This window comes from Mustela nivalis (genome assembly GCF_964662115.1).
Source record: "Mustela nivalis genome assembly, chromosome: 1".
Lineage (NCBI taxonomy): Eukaryota > Metazoa > Chordata > Mammalia > Carnivora > Mustelidae > Mustela > Mustela nivalis.
The window spans coordinates 100,271,895-100,297,299 of NC_139020.1; the positions used below are offsets into that span (position 1 = coordinate 100,271,895).

Here is a 25,405-nt window from a genome sequence, read left to right on the forward strand (position 1 = left end):
CAGGTTCCCATGAATGGTCAGCCACAGGATGGATGCAGTGCCAGGATCTAGACACAGGTTACATTCAGAGAGTTGAAACAATAAAAAAGAGGTTTTCAGGGCCAGGAAGGTTGGTCACAGATAAAGCCCCAGCCTTGGATTGCAGTTTTAAAGGAGAGAGGTCAATTATTAAAAAAAAAAAATTAATAAACTTTTAAAAAGTGGGAGGAACACCTGGCTCGTTCAGTTGGACGAACATGCAGCTCTTGATCTCAGGCACCATCCTGGGTATAGAGTTTACTGACAAAAAATAAAAATAAACTTAAAAAATAAATAAAGGAGATAGGTCAGGACCCATAGAGGTCTACAGGGACAGAACATTGTCCCAGGGATTAATGGGGAAGAGATGAAAAATATTTTTATTCTTTGGTAAATTTTTTGTAAGATTTATTTATTTACTTATTTATTTAAAATATTTTATTTATTTATTGGACACACACTTACACACACACACACACTTCACAAGTAGGCATTGAGTGGGGGAAGCAGGCTCCCCGCTGAGCAGAGAGCCCAGTGTGGGGCTTGATCCCAGGACCCTGGGACCATGACTGGAGCCAAAGGCAGAAGCTTAACCCTCTGATCCACCCAGGTACCCTATATTTATTTATTTATTTTAGAGAGAAAAATAGAGAGAGTGAATGAGTGTGTGTGTGTGTGTGTGTGTGTGTGTGGTGGGGAGGAGCAGAAGGAGAGGGAGAGAGAATCTTAGGCAGGCTCCATGTCCATTGTGCAGCCCAGAGGTGGAGGGAAGCTTGATCCCACAACGCTAAGATCCACCTGAGCAGAAATCAAGAGTCAGATACTTGACTGACTGTGCCACCAGGTGCCTGGGGAAAACCAATGTTTAATCATAGTGAGACATGAACTATATTTAAGAGAAACTGTGTTCCGGCGCCTGGGTGGCTCAGTGGGTTAAGCCGCTGCCTTCAGCTCAGGTCATGATCTCAGGGTCCTGGGATCGAGTCCCGCATGGGGCTCTCTGCTCAACAGGGAGCCTGCTTCCTCCTCTCTCTCTCTCTGCCTGCCTCTCCAACTACTTGTGATTTCTCTCTGTCAAATAAATAAATAAAATCTTTTAAAAAAAAAAAGAGAGAAACTGTGTTCAAGGATGTAGGGAAGCTTGTTGACCCTAGAATAGGGAGTTCCTACTGTCCAAAAGGAGATACTATTAAAGGCCAGGCATGGGAGATATGAGAATGAACAGAGCCAACATACGAAAGCAGGGGACTAGCAGAGAGGATATGTGGTTATATAATTATGGAAATAGATCATTACAGAAGGTTATGGAAGAAACTAATCTTCTGTAAGATTAGTTTGCCCTAATCTCTGATTTTCTCTCTCTTTTCATGGGCATAGCTGTTGTCTTTTACCTTATTTTTTTTTTTTTAAGTTATTTATCTTAGAGAGAGAGAGTGGGGGGGAAGGGGTAGAGGGAGAGATTCTCAAGAAGACTTCTTACTGAGCACAGAGCCCAGCACAGGTCTTGCTTGATCCCCTGACCCATGAGATCCTGACCTGAGCTGAAATTATGAACTGCACAGTTAATCAACTGAGTCACCCAGGCACCCCTATACTTCAGTTTTAAGGGCAGAGAATATTAATGGTGTTTTTCTTTTTTCTTTTTTTTTTTTTAAGATTTTATTTATTTATTTGACAGAGAGAGATCACAGGTAGGTAGAGAGGCTGGTGCAGAGAGAGAGAGAGAGAGAAGGAAGCAGGCTCCCTGCCGAGCAGAGAGCCCGATGTGGGACTCGATCCCAGGACCCTGAGATCATGACCTGAGCCGAAGGCAGCGGCTTAACCCACTGAGCCACCCAGGCGCCCCTAATGGTGTTTTTCTGTTAGTGTGTTAATCCAGACAAAATTATAAAGCAGATCAAGTGGATGACTAGATTAGAACGCCATCTGTAGTGGATAGAATAATGGTCCTCCCAAAGAAGTCCATGACTTAATCCTTAAAGTCTGGGAATGTATTAACTTCCATGGCAAAACAGACTTTGCAGATGTGATTAAGGTTAAGATTGGGAAATTATCCAGGTTTACCTGGGTGAACACAAGAATCCTTACAAGATATGCAGGAGGGTCAGAGTTCAAAAAGGAGTTATGTTGATAGAAACAGAGCATAGTGATGTGGAACCATGAACCAAGGGATGCAGGCAACCTCTAGACAAGGAATGGATTCTGCCCTTGAGCCTCCAGAACAAACACAGACCTGTAGGCACCTTGATCTGTTCCCCCTAAGACCTGATTTTGGACTTCTGACGTTCAGAAATGTAAGAGAAAAAAAAAATGTGCTGTTTTAAGCTACTAATTTTGTGATACTCTGTTATAGTAGTAATAGAAAATTAATACAATATCTAATGAGATTATTGAAAGAATCCAGACTTTGATTTCACAAGGTTTGGAAAAGGCAAGAAAAGAATGGCTGGAGTTAGGTGGGAAAATAATGAGGAATTGTTATTTGCTATTCCTCATCTTTAAAATTCAATAGAAGTAGGGATGCCCGGGTGGCTCAGTTGGTTGAGCATCTGACCCTTGGTTTCGGCTCGGGTCATGATCTCAGGGTTGTGAGATTGAGCCCTTGGTCAGGCTCCACACTCATCGGGGAGTCTGCTTGAGATTCTCTCTCTCTCTCTCTCTGCCCCTCCTCCCACTCGCTCTCTCTCTCAAGTAAGTAAATAAATCTTAAAAAAAAAAAAATCCAATAGAAGTAATAGCTAAATTTTCTCAGGAAAAAATGCAATCGCTCTATGCTTCTATACAAATTCCAGGGTGTTTTGAAGTTATGTTTGTTAGTTTGCAAAGAGAATTGGAAATTCCTCCTGGAAAGATTCAGTGAAAGAGAGTTGTAAATGATGAAAAAGAATTTAAAAGAAAATAAATACTGCATTTTAGAAATAGCTATTCTAGGGGCGCCTGGGTGGCTCAGTGGGTTAAATCCTCTGCCTTTAGCTCAGGTCATGATCTCCGGGTCCTGGGATCAAGCCCTGAATCGGGCTTTCTGCTCAGCGGGGGGCCTGCTTCCCTTTCTCTCTGCCTGCTTGTGATCTCTGTCTGTCAAATAAATAAATGAAATCTTTAATAGAAATAGCTATTCTAAAAACAACAACAACAGTTATTCCATGCATTTATATTTTGTAAGGTAATTCTGTACAGTTATGAGGAAATGAATTCTCTTTTTTTAATTATATTAATTCCTTTTTTTTTAAAGATTTTATTTATTTATTTGACAGACAGAGATCACAGATAGGCAGAGAGGCAGGAAGAGAGAGAGAGAAAGGGAAGCAGGCTCCCTGCTAAGCGGAGAGCCCTGTGCAGGGCTTGATCCCAAGACCCTAGGATCATGACCTGAGCTGAAGGGAGAGGCTTTAACCCACTGAGCCACCCGGGTGCCCCAGCAAATGAATTCTTAACACCAATAAAACTTGTGATGGTAAATTCTCATAAACTTCAAGAAAGAGTATTTTTTAAAAATTTAAGAAAGATTCCACTTTGTCCTATAAATTGTTATACTGTAGTGTCAACCTCTAGGTCTTCTGAATCATTAAAAAATAGCTAATTGTAGGTGTTCCTGGCTAGCTCAGTCAGTAGAGCATGTGACTCTGGGTCTTGGGGTGATGAGTGTGAGTCCCACATAGAGATTATTTAAAGAAAAACATCAAATTGTAAGAGTTAATTTCATTAATATAGATGTGTCCTTCTCACCTCTTTCCCCGGTGCTCCCAGATCTTTTCTTGGATGGCATCGAGGCTCGCTGGGATTTCATTCAAGTGCCTGAGAGGTGGTACTCCAGAGGGCTAATTGGGTTTTTCTTAGATGATGGATTTTTTTTTCTTGAGTAACAAATATGCATATATACAAACTCTATGCACTGAGAACTATCTGAAGAGCAGTTTAATTGGGCAATGATTCTGTTCACCTTTCCAGGCTGGTGACCACACAACAAATAAGGCAAGCTGAGTTAAAAAGCTGCAGGTAAACTTGCAGACAAGTTTGGAAGTCACGAGCAAGTACGGAGTCCTAGAGGTAAGCACTCGGAGAATTCAGCTGTGTCCAGCTAATCAGGGGCACAGGTAGAGTCACAGGGAGGCCCAGGGGGAAAGCCCCCCTGTGGGCTCCAAGTCGGGTGTGCCAGTCACAATTCGGAGTTAGCAGGGAGATAAAGAAAGGAGTTCAGACAGAGCCTGGGAAGATCAACTCAGTCACCAGCTGGAGCACAACCAGGACAGGACCACTGAGCTATTGGTTGGCAGTGGCTTTGCCTTGCTTTGGTTTTGAGCGGTTTTCCTGATGTAAATGGAAAGAGGGTAAACAGACCCACCCAAGTATTGAGGAATACAGCTGAGGGTTAGATATTCTGAAACAAACAAGCAAACAAACAAAAAACCCAACAAAACCTGCCAGGTCCTCGTAGCTCTGGGTTGGATATTTTAACAAAAGTGAATGACCCACCTTTCTGTGCTAGATACTAAAGGAAAAAATCATAAAGGAAAAGACTGATATAGTCATATCAATGTCAATATAAGAAAGTTTAAACTTCTATATGTCAATAAATATTCACAAAGATGCAAAGACATAAGCACACAAGATATTTATAATGCAAGATAAAACTATCGTTTAATCTATATGAATATTTATAACTGCAGAAAATCAGACATGACTGAAACATTGATCAAAAGACAATTGCTGGGCGCCTGGGTGGCTCAGTGGGTTAAGCTGCTGCATTCGGCTCAGGTCATAATCTCAGGGTCCTGGGATCGAGGCCCGCATCGGGCTCTCTGCTCAGCGGGGAGCCTGCTTCCCTCTCTCTCTCTCTCTCTGCCTGCCTCTCCATCTACTTGTGATTTCTCTCTGTCAAATAAATAAATAAAATCTTTAAAAAAAAAAAAGACAATTGCTGAAACTATGAAATATCCTGACAGTGAAATTTGAAGGCGTTCTTTTTCTTAAAATGCCAGATAATAAATATTTTAGGCTTGTGGGCCATGAAGTCCCTTTTGCAACTACTCAATTCTGCAGTTATAGCACAAAACCCATCATAGACAATCAAGAAACAAAAAAGCATAAAATGTTCCAATAAAACTTTATTCACAAAAATATGCAGCTTACACACAGGTTATAGTTTGCTGATCCGTGTTCTAAATAATAATTTTTATAAAAACTAGATAAATCTATATATAATACTATGGAAAACTGTTTAACTTATATTAAGCAAAAAATGCGTAATTTAGAACAGAATGTGTACGTACATAGTATGTTATCTTATTAAATATTTTATATATCAAATTATATTAATAAAATTATGTGTGACTATATATGATTATATATAAGTATCATAGTTATATATAAAATTATATTTATATCCTTATGTAGATAAAGAGATAGTTCAAGCAAAGGAAAAAAGCCTAAAATAATATGTACCAATTTTAACTTGGAGAATGATATCCCAATTTAGGATTGTAAAATTATTTTCCTAGTGTAAAATTTTAAATGATTTTTTAAAAATAATAATGGTTAAAACAAATTTATGACACAAAACAAAACATTAAAAAATGTACACATGACTCTACTAGTTATGTATAACTGTTTTTATTTCTGTGTTCTCTTTCAATCCTTATCTGCATTATATGTTTGTCAAAGTGTATTTTTTCCTGATTTTCTTTGCCTTATTCCTATTGTATCCTCAGAGTCAGCAGTTTGCAATAACCACAGTTCAATAAATATTAGTTAACAGCTGTGATTATGATCATAGTGATAACGATGTGAAGTAGAGCAATTTTAGGTAAAGTTTTTTTTAACAAGGCTTCTTGGGAAAAACTAGCAATTGCATTCACAAAGGTTACTGTCGAATGTTACTCAGGAACCTTTCCGAAGGGATAAAATCCTTCCTAATCTCTTTGTTTAGATGTCCCCGGGGATAGACACTAAAAAGTTTCCCAGAGCATTGCTATCTCTCTGTTTCTTACTTTAGCCCAGTTGGCACAGTGGGAATGACTTTGATGCTTCTAATAGCTGACAGAACGATATGAAATGATCAAAGGTTTAGCTTGTGAATTATTCTGCTTGCTTTTGTCATTCAGAGTCTAGAGCCCTGAAAATGTACTCCCGGATTTGGTGCACCACAGATGGTACAAGGAGTAAAATCAGGGGCTTATTAATCCCTGTGTGAATTTATCAAAGTCTGACAGTTGATAAAGTGAGTAATCTTAGAGTAGCATAATGTGATTCCATATTAGCTATGTGAGGTAAAGGGAGCATGGGAAGGAGAGGCTGGACTCCAGAATCACATCTCATTGTACTGATGATGTACAATAGGCTAATTATGACCCAGTTTCATGCTCAAATTCTTCAATGTTTGTTTTTCCCCCCCTCTGGGTATGGGCCCTTTTGACATTTTTATCAGAAATCAACAAACATAATGGTAATTTTATTTTATTTTTTAAAGATTTTATTTATTTATTTGACAGAGAGAAATCACAAGTAGATGGAGAGGCAGGCAGAGAGAGAGAGAGAGAGAGGGAAGCAGGCTCTCCGCTGAGCAGAGAGCCCGATGCAGGACTCGATCCCAGGACTCTGAGATCATGACCTGAGCCGAAGGCAGCGGCTTAACCCACTGAGCCACCCAGGCGCCCCATAATGGTAATTTTAAATACAGGTTTTCTTCTAGTCGTTTAGGTAGTGCTGGAAGATGGCAATTATTTGAATTATCAGCAAAGACTGATGGTTTTGTAATTAAGGATTCCTCTGTTTCTGATACGCTTCTTCTAAAACACCTGGATCTCCCCCTACCTCTAGAAGAACAAGAACAAAAGAAATACCTTCTCATACCTACCAACTAAACAAACGTTTAGAAACTGTTCCCTGGCTAGAGCCAGAGTGCCTCCTGCAATTAGAATGGGAGGACCACCGGCCGGGTGTGCCGAGTGCTTTCCCTTTTCTTTAAGACTGTCTTATTCATATGTCAGGGTGGAGATAAAAGACTTTAAATGAAAGGATTGCACAACCACCACCCACATCTTTGCAAGCTTTGGTGGAAGCCGAAGGCTAAGTAAACATTTGGAATCCATTCTCCAAGTAGCAATTGGACTGTGTTCGCAGCCATTTTCATAGGATGTGAGAGCTGTTACAGGCCTTGAGTGGAACCACAGCTCCTTTCTCCTTGTATTCTCAGTGCCTGCTCTAGAGGCACTGGGTGTTCAGTAAATTAGGTGCCAAAAGATTCAGCTTGCTTTTGCCATCCAGAGTCTAGAGCCTGCAAAATGTATTCCTGATTCTGGTATGCCATTGGTATAATCAGTTAGTATAATCAGGGGCTCTGCCTAAACAGCTAATGAATGAATGAAACATCTTATATAAAAACTCCATCTTGACAGAAGTTTGATACAGTTCTATGCTGGTGAGATCTGAAGGAAAAAGTATACTCCCGAACATGTTAATGGATGAATGTAAGTTGTACAACCTCTGAGTAATTTGGCAATGACCAGTGAAAGAAATGCATATAACCTGTGATCCGGCAATTCCACTTCTGGGAATTCATCCTGCATAAGAACTCACTCCCATATACATACAGAAGAGAATAGTAATCGCAACATTCTTTATACCAGCAAAAGACTAGAAACAACTTAATATCTTTATATAGAGAATTGGTAAAGTAAATTATGGTATATACATATAATGGAATTCTGTCTGATGTCAAAATGAGTAAGATAGAATTACACATACCGACATGGAATGATCTCCAAGATAACATGGTTGAGTGAAAAAAGGTGCAAAACAGCACGTTCAGTATGCTACTGCTTAGTGTAAATAAACAAAAAGGTAGGAGAAAGGATGCACATGTAAGTCTTTACTTGAAAAAACCATCTCTGGAAGGTTAAAAAGGAAACTGGTAAGAGTGGGTGAAGAGTGGGTGGAGAAACCATAGAATTTCAAGGAGTGGAGGGAGGGAAACTTGCTTTCTTCACTCTTTTTTTTTTTTTTAAGATTTTATTTGAGAGAGAGGGAGAGCAAGCGAGCATGGGAGGGGGCAGAGGGAGCTGGAGAAGCAGACTCCTCACCCAGCAGGGAGCTCAACACAGGGCTCAATCCCAGAACCCTGAGATCATGACCTGAGCTGAAGGTAGACTCTTGACTGAGCCACCCAGGCACCCTGCTTTTTTCACCCTTCTGTATTATTTCAGTTTCTAGCTCTGTGTATAAACTAGCTACTAAGATATTTTAAATAAAAATGCTCAAAAGTAAACATCTTAAAATTAGTTTCCAAAGAGAATGCTTTTTAAAACTCACTTACCATAGTGAGAGTTACCATTTATATCAGGAAAGTTGCAAGGGGGGTAGTGATATATCTGCATAATTACTCATAGAAGCATAGAACATCTCTGGAGAGCTGAAGAGAATGGGGCAGCTGGGGACACAGGTAGAGGAGAATTTCTGTATGTCTTTTTGTACCTTTTGATTTAAAAAAAAGTGTGTATATTTATATATAGATATATCTATATATATAGATAGAGTTTTTGTTTTTAAAGTTTACAAGAAGTGGGGCACCTGGATGTCTCAGTTGGTTAAACGTTAGACTCTTGGTTTTGGTTCAGGTCAGGATCTCATGGGCTGTGAGATCTAGCCCTGTGTCAGGCTCCCTGCTCAGTGCAGAATCTGCTTGAGAGTCTCTCTTTCTCTCTCTTCCTTTCCCTCTGCCCCTCCCCTGTGTACTCTCTCTCTCAAATAAATAAATAAATCTTAAAAAAAAAAAAGATAAAATTTGTGAGAGGTATAGAGGAAGTGGAAAGAAAAGGTATCTTGGAAAATAGGAATAGCATGGTTGCTGGGATCAGAAAGCTCTAGTTTCAAATTCTGACTCTTTCTTCCTTTTTGTTTTTTCTTAAGATTTTATTTATTTATTTGTCAGAGAGAGAGAGAGAGAGAGAGCGCACAGGCAGACAGAGGCAGAGGGAGAATCAGGCTCCCTGGACCCTGGGATCATGACCTGAGCCAAAGGCAGCCATTTAACCGACTGAGCCACCTAGACATCCTAAAATTCTGACTCTTTCAATAGCTGTGTGATATTGGGCAATTTGCTGAAATCTCTAGGCCTCTTGTGAAAAAAGCCTCAGAGGAATGTTGTGTGGATTACCTAGAAAATACAACATATAAAGTGGCATTTCCTATGACAGCATTTATTAGGAGGTCAGTAATTTGTAGTCATAATTATATGGCCGACGAACTTCGTATTCCAAAGAACAGTTTCAAGGGTTTTAAGGAAGCAATACTGTACAAGAACCTTGGACTCGGTTCAGTGTTGCTATGTGGGGTGTGTAAAAGTCCCATAACGTGGCACTGGCATTGACCTAGATCAGTGGGAAGCCCAGCATTGACCCTGAAGTGACCCCAGGTGGCATGGTGCCACTTCATAGCACCGGTTGATTAAATGTTGACAGTATGTGCTTGTGCTGTGATTTCTGAAAAGAGCACTATCAAATGAGCAAAGAGATTTTTAAAGAGATTATGAAAAAAGCAACAAAGACATAAAATCCACAGAACATCTAGCACTTTCATCTTTTCTTTCCTTATTTGTTTTTTCAGGATCACATTGTTAATACTATGACAAATCTATTGGCCTGTTATAAAGGTACCAGCTGTAACCACATATTTTTCATTTGCCTCTCTATGTCGTATTATTTGAATGGTTAGCAGAGCTCTTAGTACTCAATGGCAAACAGACATATAAATCTGATCAATCATATTTCTATTGGTGAAAAACTCCAGATATTTATTCTTTATCCCAGTAGTGCTTATATTTTTTGGAATTTCACTGAACAGACTGGTACTTACAATGACTCCTTTTTTCAAACGTATCTCCACAAAACTATTTACATTGAAATTAGTTTTTGGTAATTGCTAATATCATGTATTTTGCTGCATGAAACAAAGTAATTCTAAATGTACAGGATTTGTTGTATCCTTCTTTTTAAACAAATGATAATCTCCTGAATGTGTTTCCTAACTTACATTAGTAAGTTGCAACTTTTTTTCAACTCTGAGACTGATAAAGCCTGAGACAGGACAAGATGGATAATATTTTATAACACCTGCTGTGATTCCATCTGAAATCTGACAGAGCTGGTGAATACGGAAGCGAGGTACGGCATCTCGTGCAGGCCGGTGCAGCATTGCAAGAATGGAAGACCAGCGACCCAGTGAGGAAAAACCAAGTATTGCAGCGGCTATGCAGAAAATTCTTGCAGCTTGGAGATTACAAAGAATTTCTGAAAGGGCATTTATTTTTATTGATCTGGATTCAGAGGCAACCACTGAGCATCTACTAAGGGCTCAATAAGTTTACATATATGTTAACTCAATATCTTTTTATTTTTAGGTTGATAGACAGGAGGAGAATGCTGGCTTAGGCGGGAAAATTGCAAGCATTGATTGCTTGGGTATGTTATGCCCTTGAGAACTGGCAGACGGACAATAACCTTGAGTTGCTGTTGTTTTTGTTGTTTTTTTTTTTTAACCCGACTGGCTATAAGTAATGTTAATGTAGGCTGAACCAAGACTTAAGGGAAAACATGTTAGGCTACAGAGGAGAAATATTAACACCAAAAAAACCAAAACCAAAAGCAAAACCAAAACCCTCACATATTTTATATTTTACAAAGTAGATTCTGCTGGGTCAGTGTTTTTCTTTTAATGGGTTTTCTACCAATTTTCCTAATTATGAAGAATGGAAGACAAGCTGCCACAGTGTAAGTCTCACCACAAAGGAAACAATGTCATTATTACTGAGGATGTGCAGTTCCCTGACATTGTTCTCTTGGGATATTAAATAGGTTTCCTCTTTCAACAGTCTCTTCCTCTGACAATTCATACATTAAGGCCAACAATCTTAGCACCCTGTAACAATTGGCTGATTAAAATTATTAAAGACTTGGGGTGTCTGGGTGGCTCAGTGAGTTGGGCCTCTGCCTTTGGCTTAGATCATGATCTCAGGGTCCTGGGATCGAGCCCCACATCACGCTCTCTGCTCAGCAGGGAGCCTGCTTCCCCCTCGCTCTCCCTGCCTGCCTCTCTGCCTACTTGTGATCTTTCTGTCAAATAAATAAATAAAATCTTTTTAAAAAGTTAAATAAAATTATGAAAGACTTAAGTGTGTACTGTTATCTGCATTAACAAGCCATTAGTTAAGACATACCAAGTAACTCTGAAGTTCAGTTTGTTTGAAGCTCATTATAATGGTTTATTATCATATAAAGTAACATGTCCAGTGATTTATCAAGAGAATAAGCTAACCTAAAATTATGAATGAATGAATGATCTGTTTTATAATATCTTTTCAAATTATCAAATGAAGCAAAACCTTTATTTTAAACAAAAACAGCCAAGAATAAGCTTCCAGTATTTTCTCAAGCTGTCTTCTCTGTGTTGTTCTACTGACGACCCCCCTGCACTCCACTGTGTTCTTTATGGGTGGAGACGTTCACAGTATCTCAGGCCTCCCTGAAGGCTAGAAGTATCGTTCTCATTCACCCTACTGAGCTGTTCTGTTTTCTGATGAACTCTGAAATAGTAGGACAAATATATTACTTTTTCAACCCAACTCTACATGTATGGAAGAGATTGGAGATAGCATTGAAGAGAGATAGCAATACATGTAATCTACTTAAGCTGGTATATATAAATTTCTATGCTTTTAAATTGTGAACAGATTTAAATGGATTACTGTATTATGAACACAAAAGTATTGCTTCAATGTTTATTACCAAAGTATCACATATTTTATAGCTCATCAGCTTTATTAGTCAAACACAGCATAAAACCACAGAGTGGAAATGGAAATGTGGTTTAGGATTTGATATGTATCTATGTAGTGAGAGCTGTAACGATGGGACAACAGTTAACATAGAGTATTTAGTGCACTGTGCTAGATGTGTTAGATGAACTATCTTAGGGGTTGCTAACTCTACAAGGGGTCTAATGGTAAACATGCTCTCCAGCTTAGTCACACAGTCTCTGTCATAACAACTCAACTTGTCTCTACAGAGCAAAAGCAGCCATAAGTGAATAACCAATAAGCCAGGCTATGTTCTAGGAAAGCTTAGTTTATGGTCATTAAAATGCAAATTTCATATAATTTTCACATGTCACAAAATATTATTCATAAAAATATTTAAAAAAATATTTTTTTAATATTGGGTAGCTCAGTTTGTTGAAGGTCAGTCTCTTGGTTTCCACTCAGGTCCTGATCTCAGGGTCCTCAGATGGAGCCTGATTGGGGTCTGTTTAAAATTCTCTCCCTCTGCCCCTCCCCCCACCCCAACCTTACTTGCAAGTGCACACTCTCTCTCTCTAAAATAAAATAAATCTTAGGGACACTTGTTTGGCTCATCAGTTAAGGATCTGCCTTCCACTCGGGTCACAATCCCAGAGTCCTGGAATCAAGTTCTGCATCCGGCTCCATGCTCAGTGGGGAGCCTGCTTCTCCCTGGGCCTACTGCTCCCCCTGCTTATGCTCTTTCTCTGACAAACAAATAATTTCTTTTTTTTTTAATAATTTTTTTTAAAAAAGTGTTTATTTTATAAGATTTATTTATTTTAGAGAGAGATAGAGAGCGTGCACAAGCCTGAGGGGCAGAGGGAAAAGGAGAAACTCCAGCTAACTCAGCACTCAGAGCAGAGCCCCAGGCAGGGTATCATCTCCTGACCCTGAGATCAGGACCTGAGCCTAAACAAGAGTCAGACACTTAACTATGCCACCCAAGTGCCCCTCTAAAAAACCATTTAAAAGTGGAATAATCTTTCTTAGCTCACAGGCCACAGGAAAACAGAAAGTAGGTTAGTTGTGGCCATGGGCAATGGTTTACAGAACTCTGCATTACCTCCTTGGGTTAATGGGGGTTTCCTAAATGATCAGATATACTGTGATTATACTGTTAAGTGAATGGGAAAGTTCCTCACTAGCATTGTTCCTCACCCTACTATCACTTTCTGCCAGCTGCTGGCACTGAGACTTACCAGGCTTTATTCCATTGTTCCCAAGGTTAAGAGCAGCCTCTATGTCTTAGACTCTAGACAAACCAACTGAAGAACTGCTTTCAACTACAAGAATATACAATCCTTCTTAAGGGTTTGAGTTGGAGTAACACGACCCCATTTGGGCGTTTTTATAGGTTGAGCTGCTTGCAATGTGGCCAACAGGCAAGGCAATTAAGTTATTGCAGTAATTCAGGGGGAAAGATGATAGTGACCTGGACTGGTCTGGTAAAAATAGGAGAGTAAGAACAGTAGATGGACTGAGTATGTATTTTGTATTAGGTACTTGCTTGGATGAGGATTGTTTCACACTTGTCTCACAAGATAAAAGAAATTGCTGATACCTCTAAAAATAATATTTAAAGTGCTACCTAAATTTAGTTGGGGAAGTATATAGCATATCATCTTTCCTCTTTTAATTATTTTTTTAAAAAGATTTTATTTATTTATTTATTTTTTTGACAGAGAGAGAGACACAGCGAGAGAGGGAACAGAAGCGGGGGGGGGGGGGCGGGGGGGGGAGAGGAAGAAGCAGGCTTCCCACCAAGCAGGGAGCCCAATGCGGGACTCCATCCCAGCACCCTGGGATCATGACCTGAATCGAAGACAGACACTCAACGATTGAGCCACCCAGGCGCCCCTCTTCTTTTAATTATTAATAACCATTTCAAAAATTGCGGGATCCTATTGGTTTGTCTGATTTACTGTTCCCTACCCTAAAGTTGAGCATAACATTTTAAGTTTTTTAACATAAAGGTTAGCTGAAAGTACATTTCCTGGGGGAAAAAAGTTCTGCATTCTCCACAGTCCAATTAGGAATTGCTGCGTGGAGACACTTTCTATTCCTAGACTGTTTTCCAGAGGTTTACTTTAGGTTACAGGACTCCCTCCTGTACTCAGCCACCAGCCACACCCCTGGACCCACCCCGACACTTCCCTGCAGTCTGGCTCCTCCCTCTCCGGCTCCCTCAGGCTTACTCTCCCGCCCACCCGGGAAGCTCCGCCCCAGCCTCCCCCAACCCCCTCCCACGCCGCCAGCCTGCGGCCGGTTCCGCAACCCAACTCCTACCCTCCTTCCGTCGCTTTCTCTTTTCCCCCGCCTCCTTGGCTACCTTCGATTGGCTAAACTGGCTATGCCGCGGCAGGGATGCAGCAGAGACTCGTTCTGATTGGCTAAAGGGTATCCGGGCCTCTCATGATTGGCCGATAATACCAGACAGCAAGTGTGACTGAGCTCCGGGGTGTGTGGACGCCGCTTTGTTGCCTGAGGGGGGTGGCGGTGGAAGTTCAGGGGGTAGGGGGCTAGTGCTTCTCAGCACTCGCAACCGCGGGCGTCGCAGTCACTTCGCCCGGTAGCCTTTAGCGTAGGAGTCGCGCGGACAACAGCCATGAGCGGCGGGGTGTACGGGGGAGGTGAGTGAGTGCGGCCGGACGAGAGAGCGCGCCTTTTTAGCGTATGGGATTTGTAACCGCCGCCCCCAGCCCTCCTCTCCCCGGCGGCCCCTTCCGGTCTCCCCTGCGCAGGACCCCAGCCTCTCCGCCCCATCCCCGCCCCGTGCTCTGCCCGCCCCCGGAGCCCACCCGGCTCGGCGAGAGCCTCGGGGCGCCGGGAGTCGCCGCCGCCTGCGGTTCCTCGGCCCCCGAAGGAACAGGGTTTTGGGGGTGCGTGCCGGTCTCCGCCTGGGCGGGCACTCCATCCTGAGGGGTCGGGCCCGGAGCCCCGGCTTGAGTGGCCGGGCGTAGGGTCGCATCTTCCCCGGGGGTCTCCACAACTCGGCTCCCTCAGGGCGCGCGCGCGCGCGTTTAAACTTGGGAGGTCCCAGCAGTTTGTAAGCGTGGACGGAGGGTTTCCGCGTCGTCGCGTGGAGGGTAGCGCGAGCTGCGAGAGGTACCACTGATTGGAGGAGTGGCGGCCACTCAGGACGCAGCCTCTTCTCGTTCCGCGCTCGACTGCCTCACACCTTTCAGTAACTCCTGCCTGTTGGCTGCCTGTGGGTTCCCCGGAGTTCCTGGTGGGAACACCTGTAGCCTTGGGTCGGCTGTGGTGTAGTGGAAGGATAAGCGCGGGCCTGGGGGTTACACAGACCTGGCTTGTCCTTCCAGTCTCACCATTTATGGAGCCCTTTGACGTTCGCCAAGTTGCTTAGCCTTTCCCAACTTGAGGCTCCTCGTTTTGGGAATGGTAATTCCTACCCAGTGGGGTTGGTTGTGAAGGTTCCGTGAGATAACGATACCCCGGGTACACCAAGTGTGGTCCCTGGATCGGCCGTGTCCGCGTCACCTGCAAGCTTTTTAGCAATGCAGCATCTCAAGCCCCACTCGAAACGCACTGAATCAGAGCTTTCCTTCTTGCTAGAGGGGTAGGAAGCACTGAGGTATATGATTCTGGTTTTTGCTGTGTTTGAGGAGTTTAGAAAACAAGACAGATCTAGAGCGTTGCTTTTGTTAGGGTGTCTGTTAAGGTTATTGTTTCTGAAGAGGATGGCGTTTTACAGGTAAGAGATAGAAATGAGGTTTCCAAAGTTCTTAGTAGTTTTTGAAATGTAGCTTGAGTTTCTTTGCGGTAGTATGCTGATCCTCATCCTTTTCTTCCCCGTTTATGTTCTTGGTTTTGATTTCTCAAATGTGGGAGTCAGTAGTTTCCCATTTTTGCTTTGGAGAAAGCCCAGTGGATCTTCATGATTTACTTCTTTCCCATCTGAAGATGCCATCCTGACTAAAAAACTGGGTGTTTATGCCTTTGTCTCTTGGAGGCTTTTGGCTTTGTTTTGACCTTTAGGTTCACTGATCCAAAGACCTAGAAGCTGTTGGTGAGTTTTTCCTTAGAAGGCGTTGTTTAATTTGACTGAGGTAAAAATGGATACCAATAAATGCTAGTAGCAAACTTTTTTTTTTTAAAGATTTTATTTATTTGACAGAGAGAGATCACAAGTAGGTAGAGAGAGAGAGAGGAGGAAGCAGGCTCCCTGCTGAGCAGAGAGCTGGATGGGGGACTCTATCCCAGGACCCTGAGATCATGACCTGAGCCGAAGGCAGCGGCTTAACCCACTGAGCCACCCAGGCACCCAGTAGCAAACATTTTTTGAGTGCATACTTTGTACTAAGAGCTCTTCCAGAGACTTTTCATGTGTTGCGTTTAATATGTGCATGAACTCCATCGGCAGTAGCCCTAGGAAATGATACTGCTATTCTCATATAATGGAGTAAGAAAATAAGGTATGGAAAAGACAAAGTAACTGGCCCAGAGTTACATAACTTCTGAATAAGTGGTGAACAAGAATCTCTGGGATGAAGAAAAAGGCATTTCAATAAACCCTTTACTATTTAAAAAAATTTTTTTTGGTTTTTTCTCCGTAGGTCATTTTTCAGTTATATAGCCACAGCATATTCACGTATGTTTTAGGTCTTCAGAATAAGCGTCCTCTGTCTCATAGGCTTATGGAGAGGAATATGTCTTAAAGCCTATTTTGTATGTAAAATACTTCAAACTCAGAAAAATAAGTGTATGATTTTTGTGTTTCAGTTACCCGGGTATGGCTGGTATTTGTAGTAGGTCACCTTTTCCGAAGGGTGTACTGTGAAAAGAAACCAAACCTCCCACCCAGGTTTTGTGTAATTAACTTAGTAACCTGTATTTTTTTAAAAATATTTTATTCATTTATTCGATAGAGAAATCACAAGTAGGCAGAGAGGCAGGCAGAGAGAGAGGGAGAAGTAGGCTCCCCGCTGAGCAGAGAACCAGATGCAGGGCTCAATCCTAGGACCCTGAGATCATGACCTGAGCTGAAGGCAGAGGCTTAACCAACTGAGCCACCCAGGCGCCCCATTAGTCTGTATTTTTAACTTGCTTGCTTATTTAAAAGATCTTAGCAGTTTAAATATTAAAATTTATAACTATCTTATTCTAATAATGATTTCTGACTAGATCTGACATTGATCTTTAGCTTGGGTATAATGCATAATTCATACTTTGGAAAAAATATGGAAATGCAGATTTCTATACTTTCTAACTGATTTCTGGGCCTACTCATTGCTCCTTTGACCATTTTTCATGGTTCTTCTTTTCTTCAAACTCGCATTATAAAAAGAAGCAATCCACTCCTGATAAATTGTGTTTCATCATTCCTGCACCCTCTCACTCCCAAATCTCTAATCTTAAAAATTTCTCAAGACCATCATCCCCATGAGTTGGGGCATCCTTTTCCAAACACACAAACAAAAAATAAATAAAATGCTTTCTTCCAAAGTCATTTGCCTTCAGTATTATATGGGAATGTTTTAAGACCAGGTTAGAAAATTGCCACCATTGCTTCATGTTTTCCCAGAAAAATAACCACACCTCTAAATATGAAAGCCATTTACTTTGTGGAAAAACATCAATATCCTCAGAGAAGTGAAAACAGTGTTTTTTGAAGCAAAGGGATCCAGCGGATTTTTTTCCGTTAGAAATTGTATCCTGGTTTTTAAATATCCAGACCTCCATGGTTATGGTTTAAGTTCCCTATCTCCCTTTGCCATTCTCCTATTTTGGGTTTGTTGGCACTTAGTTTTTTAACAAAACAAGATACAGGAAATAGATCTATTTCCCATCCTTTGAAAAAGGAAAATAGGCAGATGCAAAATTCCAAGAATCAAGAGTGTCACTCAGATTAAAATTCTACTCTGTCTAGTTTGCCCCCCCACCCCAAAAAATAGTTTGCCATCTAATTAGGACAGGAGCATAATAGATTTGTTAGATTTTTTTCATTTCATTTCACTCAAAAAACAGTTTTTGAGTGCTTATTATGTGCCAGGCAGGTATAGCCTCTACGATGCTTAGCCTTATAGGTGACTCAGTCAAATAAATAAACACCATATTTTACCTGTTTTTAGTTGTATATTCCCCCGCCCAAATTTTAAAGAGCTGAAGTTGGAATATTTCTCTCTCCTTTTGTGGGTTTTTCTACTTTACATATTTAAAATTTAGAAAATTTTAATTCCAGTCTAATTAACATGGATGGTTTCTTGATGGTTTGGCAGAGTTTAATTGGCAGCATGCTTTTTTTTCTTTGTGATGCGTGAAATAATGGTGCATCTTATTTATACCATATGATGAGAATTGGGTGACATGATGAGAAAGGGTAACTAATTCAGCATAGTGCGTTCAGTAATGACAATATGTAGAAGTTACAAAGGTAGACAAGAAAGTTATTAACTCAGTATGGGGAAGTCAGAGAACTTCACAAGAGAGGTTATGGGGATGGTGGAGGAAGAGTAGAGAAGGACCGCATATGCAAAGGGTAGCTTAGTGAGCGCACATGGTGGTAATGCTAGTATGTGAGGTGGGATATAGGACTACTGTCACATTTTGCTAAGCCTTGAATATGAACTCAGTGGAATGATTTGAATTTTATTTTGTAGATGTTGGGAAACCACTGAGTGATACTCTTTTTATTGAAGGATTTATGTACCCATATGTTCAGAGTTACAATTTTGAAAGATAACAGTGCAGCAGATTGATTGGGGATGGAGAAGGTGAAGAGATGGGAAACGGTACTTATAGGGAATCGTAATAATTCCCTGTTGAGATAGTTTGGTTCGGGTGGCTTAGTTGGTTGAGCATCCAACTCTTGATTTCTGCTCAGGTCATGATCCTGGGATCGTTGTATCAAGCCCCACCTTGGACTCTGTGCTTTCAGGAGTCTGCTTGAGATTCTCTTCCTCTCTCTCTCTGCCCCTCCCCTACGTGTGTGTGTGTGTGTGTGTGTGTGTTCATTGCCCGTGCACTTGCACTCCCATATTTTTTAAAAGAAGAGCTTGACCCAAGACAGTGGCAATGGTAGTAAAGAAGAGGGTAATTGAGAAACATTTAGCATAAATGTTTTGCAAAACTTTTTGAGAGGTATGAAAAATGTGAAGGCATTCACAATTCTCAGCGTTTTGCCTCTGCTGACTAGGCCACAAATTATGATAGCACGGCTGAGACTAGGTTAGGTAGGATGGGGAACAGAAGACAGTGCTTCAGATATGTTGAGTTTGAGATACCAGTGGGCCATCAGGAGGAATTGATGTTGTACACTAAGAAGTTTGAGATGTGACCTTTTGGCTCTCTGAGTAGCACCACAGCAGTTGTTAAGAACAAGTGCCTTAGTAAAGGGGCTAGAAGGGGACCCAAGAAAAAAGCAGTTGATGGTTTTCTAAGAAAAATTGGTATTATGTGAAAGTACCACCTGTGTTCAGTGTTAAGAAGTACGGGAAAAACACTAGTCAAGAGTTAATGGAGCCAAAATCGCATCTGAAGGCCTAGGTATCATGTTTTTGAAGTGAGCCTTGCTGATCTACAGAATGACGAACTTGCATTTATTTTTACTGCTTATTTTTTTAAAGATTTATTTATTTGAGAGAGAGTGTGTGCACTTTGCAGCAGGGAGTGGTGTAGGGTAGGGCAGAGAGAGTCTTAAGCAGACTTTGCACTCAGCATGGAGCAGGGGTGGCATTGGGGGAAGTGGGGGAATCCACCACAACCTGAGCAGAAACCAAGAACCTGATGCTTAACCCTCTGCACCATGCAGGTGCCCCGATGTAGTTGGTTGGATATGAGCCACCAGGCCAAGAATCTGTTTAAAATTTGGACATTTAATGGTAACAAAAAATCTTATTTGTAACATTTTTTAAAAAGTTTGAGATATGGATCTAGATGAAGGTGAGGACTTGAGAGATTTGAGATGGAATCTTATTTAATTAATTTATTTTTAAAGATTTTATTTATTTATTTATTTGACAGAAAGAGATCACAAGGAGGTAGAGAGGCAGACAGAGAGAGGAAGGAAAGCAGGTTCCCTGCCGAGCAGAGAGAGCCTGACTGTGGGGCTCAATCCCAGGACCCTGGGATCATCACCTGAGCCAAAGGTAGAGGCTTTAACCCACTGAGCCACCCAAGTGCCCCTGTGATCTATTTTAAAACATTACAAGAAAGGAGTCATAAGTGTCCTGATGTGTTGTATTTGTTTGCTAGGGCTGCTGTAACAAAGTACCACAAACTGTGTGGCTTAAATAACAGAAATTAATTTTCTCTCTATTCTGGAAGCAAGAAATCTGGTTTCAAAGTGTTGGCCGAGTCGTCTTCTTTGGAGGTCTTTCTCCTTGGCTTATAAGCACTCTCTTCTCCCTGTGTCTTCACATGGTCTTTCCTCTGCATATCTGTATCCAATTGTCCTCTTCATGCCAAAACACCAGTCATAGTGGGTTAGGGGCCATTCTAACTATCTCATTTTAATTTAATTGCCTCTTTAAATTAAGACCTTGATCTCTAAATAGAGTCATGTTCTAAGATACTAGGAGTTAAGACCTCAACATAGGAATTTTAGGGAAAAACAATTCAGCCCAGAGCTTTGTGAAAGAGGTCCATGATACAGAAAAGGTTAAGAGCCCTGTCATAGGACAAAAGATTGATCCTTGAGAAAGGTAATTCATTTGTTTAGTTAGGATATTTCTTTAGCGAGTATTCTGATTAGTCAGTGTTAACGTTTCTTAATTCATATTCATTGGGTAACTTTACTCTTTGTTCCTGAATGTACAGCTATGGTGATAACAAATGCACCCCTACTTTCAGACAAAATTATTTGGATCAGAGGGTTGTATAGAGAATGGAATTACTTTGTGAAACGTAGTAAGTGCAGAAACCTCCTTTCAAATTAGAAGTAAAAATAGGTAGCTCTTCAGTTTATTTGAATAAAAATGAGATCATTATTCTGTAAGGACACCATCTCTAAACTACGAATATCTGTATAACCACTGATTTTTCTTTATTTTAAAACTTAATTTTTAGTACTTCAGACATACTAAAAATGTGTAAGTTTATGTGTGATAAATAGATGTAGTATTTTACTGTATTTGCCTGAGATATTTTAAGAAGTAGAACGTTATTGATATAGAGTCCCCTCCTCTCCCTCCATAGAAGAAGCCACAGAATTGAAGTTGTAGGTAACATTCCCAGACCCCATACAGATTTTATGCTTTTACTCAGTTTATGTGTCCATAATGAATTAAATAGTATGATAACGTTTGTGTGTGTGTGTGTGTGTGTGTGTGTGTGTGTGTGTATTAACTAGCTGTTCAAACTAACCATTTTTTGGAGATTTATCCGTATTAATATATGTAGATCTAGATCATTCATTTTACCTGCTGTATAATATTTCATGGTGTGAATAAATTATAGTTTATCTCTCTCCATTCTGAGAGACTATTAGATTATTTCTATTTTTTCCTGTGATGAGCAGTGTGATGATGATAATGGTAATAGTGGCTACCACCTGCTGTGATTATTATGTGCAGGTACTGTTCCAGTTGATTACATGCATTATAGCATTTAACATGTTTAATTATTCAAGCATTCTGTGAGATAGGAACTATTATTATGCACATTTACATATGAGAAAACTGAGGCAAAGAAGTTAGAAATCACCCAAGGTCACATAGCTAGTAAACATTCTAAAATGTGTCTCCTTTTGGTATGTGTGTGAGAGTTTCTATAGAGAAGATAAAAGTGTAATGTGTATGCACATTTTAAACTTTAATGCATATGACTGAATTGTACATTGTGGTCTTACCAGTTTACAGCTTTTATAAGCAAATGTGTAGGAGCTCTTCTTTGCCTACATCTTTGACAACACTCGATCTTATCAGGTGGATTTTGCCAATTTAATGGAGATAAATAATAGTTCTTTATACTTTTTAAGGATTGAAAAAAATTCTTACTTGAACAATTAGTGTCTGGAAAATCCAGGTGTTTTGTTTTTGGAGGCATGCTGTTTTGGGTGAAATATTTTTAAAGTATAATTAAAGGTTATTCTCTGGATATGAATGTGAAAAAAAAATTACCAGCTTTCTTCCTCAGCATTAAACTTTATTAAAAATCTTTGAAATGTGCAAACTTTGATAACTTCATTTTCATGATTTTTACTTGGTCTGTATAATTACATCTTAAACTCTTATTCTTCGGAGTCCCTCTTTTTCTTGGAGTTTTGCTAAGTTTCTTCTCTAATTGCATGGGATGTAATTTCCCTTAATATCTGAAAAAATGGTACCTAAGTATACTGAATATCTTCCCTTTGCCCCTCCAGATCTACTTTCCACCCATTCATCCTCTTTGTGCCTGGAAAGGCTGATCGTATTTCCTACTCTATGCCTCTTGTCCTGGTAGAACTATTAATAGGGAGCCCTTTTCGCACTCAGAAGTGGCCCAATTTGGGTGATAAACTGTGAGATGACGTGAGCCGATGGAGAGTGGGGGAGAGAGAGGTTGGCATATTTATTAGCCTGGTTCCATCCCCTCAGGGTTAGCCATGGCTCACTGCATTCCTCAACTGAAGTCAGAGCTCCTTGTCAGGTAGCCCTCCAAACACAACTCTCTCTGGGTTCTGGTAACAGTTCTTCTCCATGTTTCTTCAGTTCTAAGGGTGGTATTATTAGTGCTAGGGTACCATACTATCCCTTTTGGTTTTCCTGTATTATCCCCACATCTTTGTAAATAGCCCGTTGCTGATTGAACTTATACTGATACAATTATGACTTGTTATATTTTAACTAAATGAATCTTTAAGATGTATTTAAAACTAGGTTCAAGCTAGTAATAATATGAATGTAATACCTGCTTTAATTTGTAATAGAGGTTTCATATACTTTCTCATTTTAAGCACATTAAGTGCTCTTAATTTTCATATGATACCTGTAGGTTGTTAATGTTAATTATCCTTTCATCTTTTCAGATGAAGTTGGAGCTCTTGTTTTTGATATTGGATCCTACACTGTGAGAGCTGGTTATGCTGGTGAAGACTGTCCCAAAGTAAGTGTAGTATTAGTTAATTGGATATGAAAAGGCCATTTATGTAGAATTAAATTCATGCAGAAATTCTGACTCAATTACAGTAAAAGACTTCAGTTGGAAAAAAATGACTACTTGATAAAAGCAGGCAAAACTGATTTCAAAAAAAAAAAAAAAGCAGGTAAAACTTGTATTATCATGTTCTTGACTCTTGCAGGTGGATTTCCCCACAGCTATTGGTATGGTGGTAGAAAGAGATGATGGAAGCACCCTGATGGAAATCGACGGCGATAAAGGCAAACAGGGTGGCCCCACCTATTATATAGATACTAATGCCCTGCGTGTTCCCAGGGAGAATACGGAGGCCATTTCACCACTAAAAAATGGGATGGGTACGATCTTTGCTTCTGTGGATTTGATTTATAGAATATGCATGCTGTGTTTTAGACATAAAACTTGTAAGTTGACTATCGGTTATTTTATTATTTTTATTCCACAAACTGATGTTCCGGCACCAAGAATCCAAAGAGGCATCAAGCATGTTCCTCTTCCTTAAGAGACTCGTAGGGTAGATAGATATAAATATATAATAAATATACAAATATTTGTATATTTCTATAGTTATGTTTGATAAGCAGTGGGATTAGAAAGGAGGGGTATTTAACTCTGTCATTGGGGGTCAGTAATGGTTTTCATAAAGGAGGTAACGTTTGTATTGGATCTTGATCAATAAATAAAGATGAGCCTGACTGGAAGGCTGGCGTATGTAAAGGGGTGGGGCTGTGGAAAAAGCCTACCTGTTTAGAAAGATCATCAATTAAGTATAGCTGTAACAGGGGATTCATTAGGACCAGTTAGAGGAAAGGTGAGCATGGAGCAGTAATAATAAGGCTTGTAAACCATGCCAAGGGTGTATTAAGCTGGCAGCTCTGAAAGGTAACCCCAAAGGAGTTTAAACAGAGGTGTGAAATATTCATACCTGCCAGCTGGAGAGATTGTAAAAGCAGTATGTAGGCTAGACTGGAAGGTGTTAATAGAAACAGGAGGATCAGGTAGGGAGGTGAGAATTCAGATGAAAAGTGAAGAGGGTTGAAATTTTATCACTGATGGTGGAGATCCTGAGGTGGCTTTGAGAGATATCAAAGAGGTGAAAAGAGATGAGTTGAAAAGTTTCTTCAATTTTTGATGGAAGTGATTGGGTACCATTCGTTGAAGTAGGATAGAATGGGAAGGAGCAAGTTTTACAGTCTTAACAGACAAGTATATTACATGAGATCACTTTTAGGTTCATTTATTCACGAGAAGGACTCACAGGACTCAGCATATAGTTGTATTCATGGCTAAGATTTATTACATTGAGAGGATACAAAGCAAAATAGATAGGAAAAAAGGACATCAAGTGAAGTCCAGAGGAAACCAGTGCAAACTTCCCAGTCTTCTCACAATGGAGTCAGGGAGGATGTACTTAATTCCTCTAGTGATGAGATGTAACATGTGTGTTGTCTACCAGAGGAGCTCATTGGAGACGATTTTTACTGTGGTGGTCACATAGGGACCCTGTGCCTTGCATGTACTAAAATCCAAGGCTCCCAGAGGGAAAGAAGGTGTTCAGCATAAACGACATTGTACAAACAGTTTAGGCACAATGAACTACTCTTATTATTTAGGGGAAATTTTATATCACTGTAAGGAACTGGTTGTCAGTCAAATTCCCAGATACCACTGGGGATCAGCCTTGCAAACAGGTGTTTTTCTGTACAGAGTGTTACTGCGTTCAAAGTATTTGAATATAGGTGCTGTTAGAGCAAGTGGGTGAGGAAAATTTTAAGACATGGAGTTGCATTATATTAGCCAGAAAGAATGTGAGATTTGAGACACGGGTTGAGGATGGGGTTCCTTGACAGAACTTGTTCTGTATTTAACAGAAGAGAAGAAAAGGTGCCCCTGAAGGAGGAATAGTTAGGGATGTAGGAGAATTAATATTCAGCAGAATGCCAAGGGAAGAACAAGTTCTGGAAGCATGGAAGTGATTAAGTCTCATTCTCAGCTGTGACATTGAGATTTACACTAAGAAGGGAAGAGAAAAGTTACAGTGACTAACAAAGTTCATTTACCAAAACAAACAAAATCCTCCTACACCTGTGGGAGTATGTTGTACAAGTCATGCCATTCTTCTTTGGACAGTGGCAAAACAAATTTTTAAACTGGTGAGCAGTCAGTAGTGTCAGATAATGTTAAAAGAGGTCAAGTGATAGTACAAATGGGAATTTTCCTCTGGATTTGTCCGTTAGAAAGTCATTAGTGACTTATGCAAGTAGTTTTGATGGAACGTTTAGGTGAAAGCCAAATTAAGGCATATTAAATTCCCTGAGGGTTCTTTTTTTGTATCTTTTAATGTTTTTTCAAGTAGATTGTAAGCTTTTTGAATATCAGATCTAGATCATACCATTCTTTTGTATGTTCTCCTACCATTTAAATTGCATACTATGCCTCTAGTAAGTACTTACTGAATAATATTTTTTTGGTATTTTAGGTCTA

At 40.2% G+C, this 25,405-nt stretch overlaps 1 protein-coding gene across 1 annotated transcript in view; it reads left to right on the forward strand.

Moving 5' to 3' along the window:
* Positions 1-14,251: 14,251 nt before the first annotated feature.
* Positions 14,252-25,405, forward strand: part of ACTL6A (actin like 6A) — a 28,646-nt gene continuing 17,492 nt past the window's right edge. Inside the window, exons 1-3 of the mRNA XM_082744399.1 lie at positions 14,252-14,478; positions 22,812-22,888; positions 23,085-23,259. Coding sequence (XP_082600525.1) covers positions 14,454-14,478; positions 22,812-22,888; positions 23,085-23,259 — 277 coding nt within the window. The 5' untranslated portion in view covers positions 14,252-14,453. The remainder of the gene's footprint in view (positions 14,479-22,811; positions 22,889-23,084; positions 23,260-25,405) is intronic.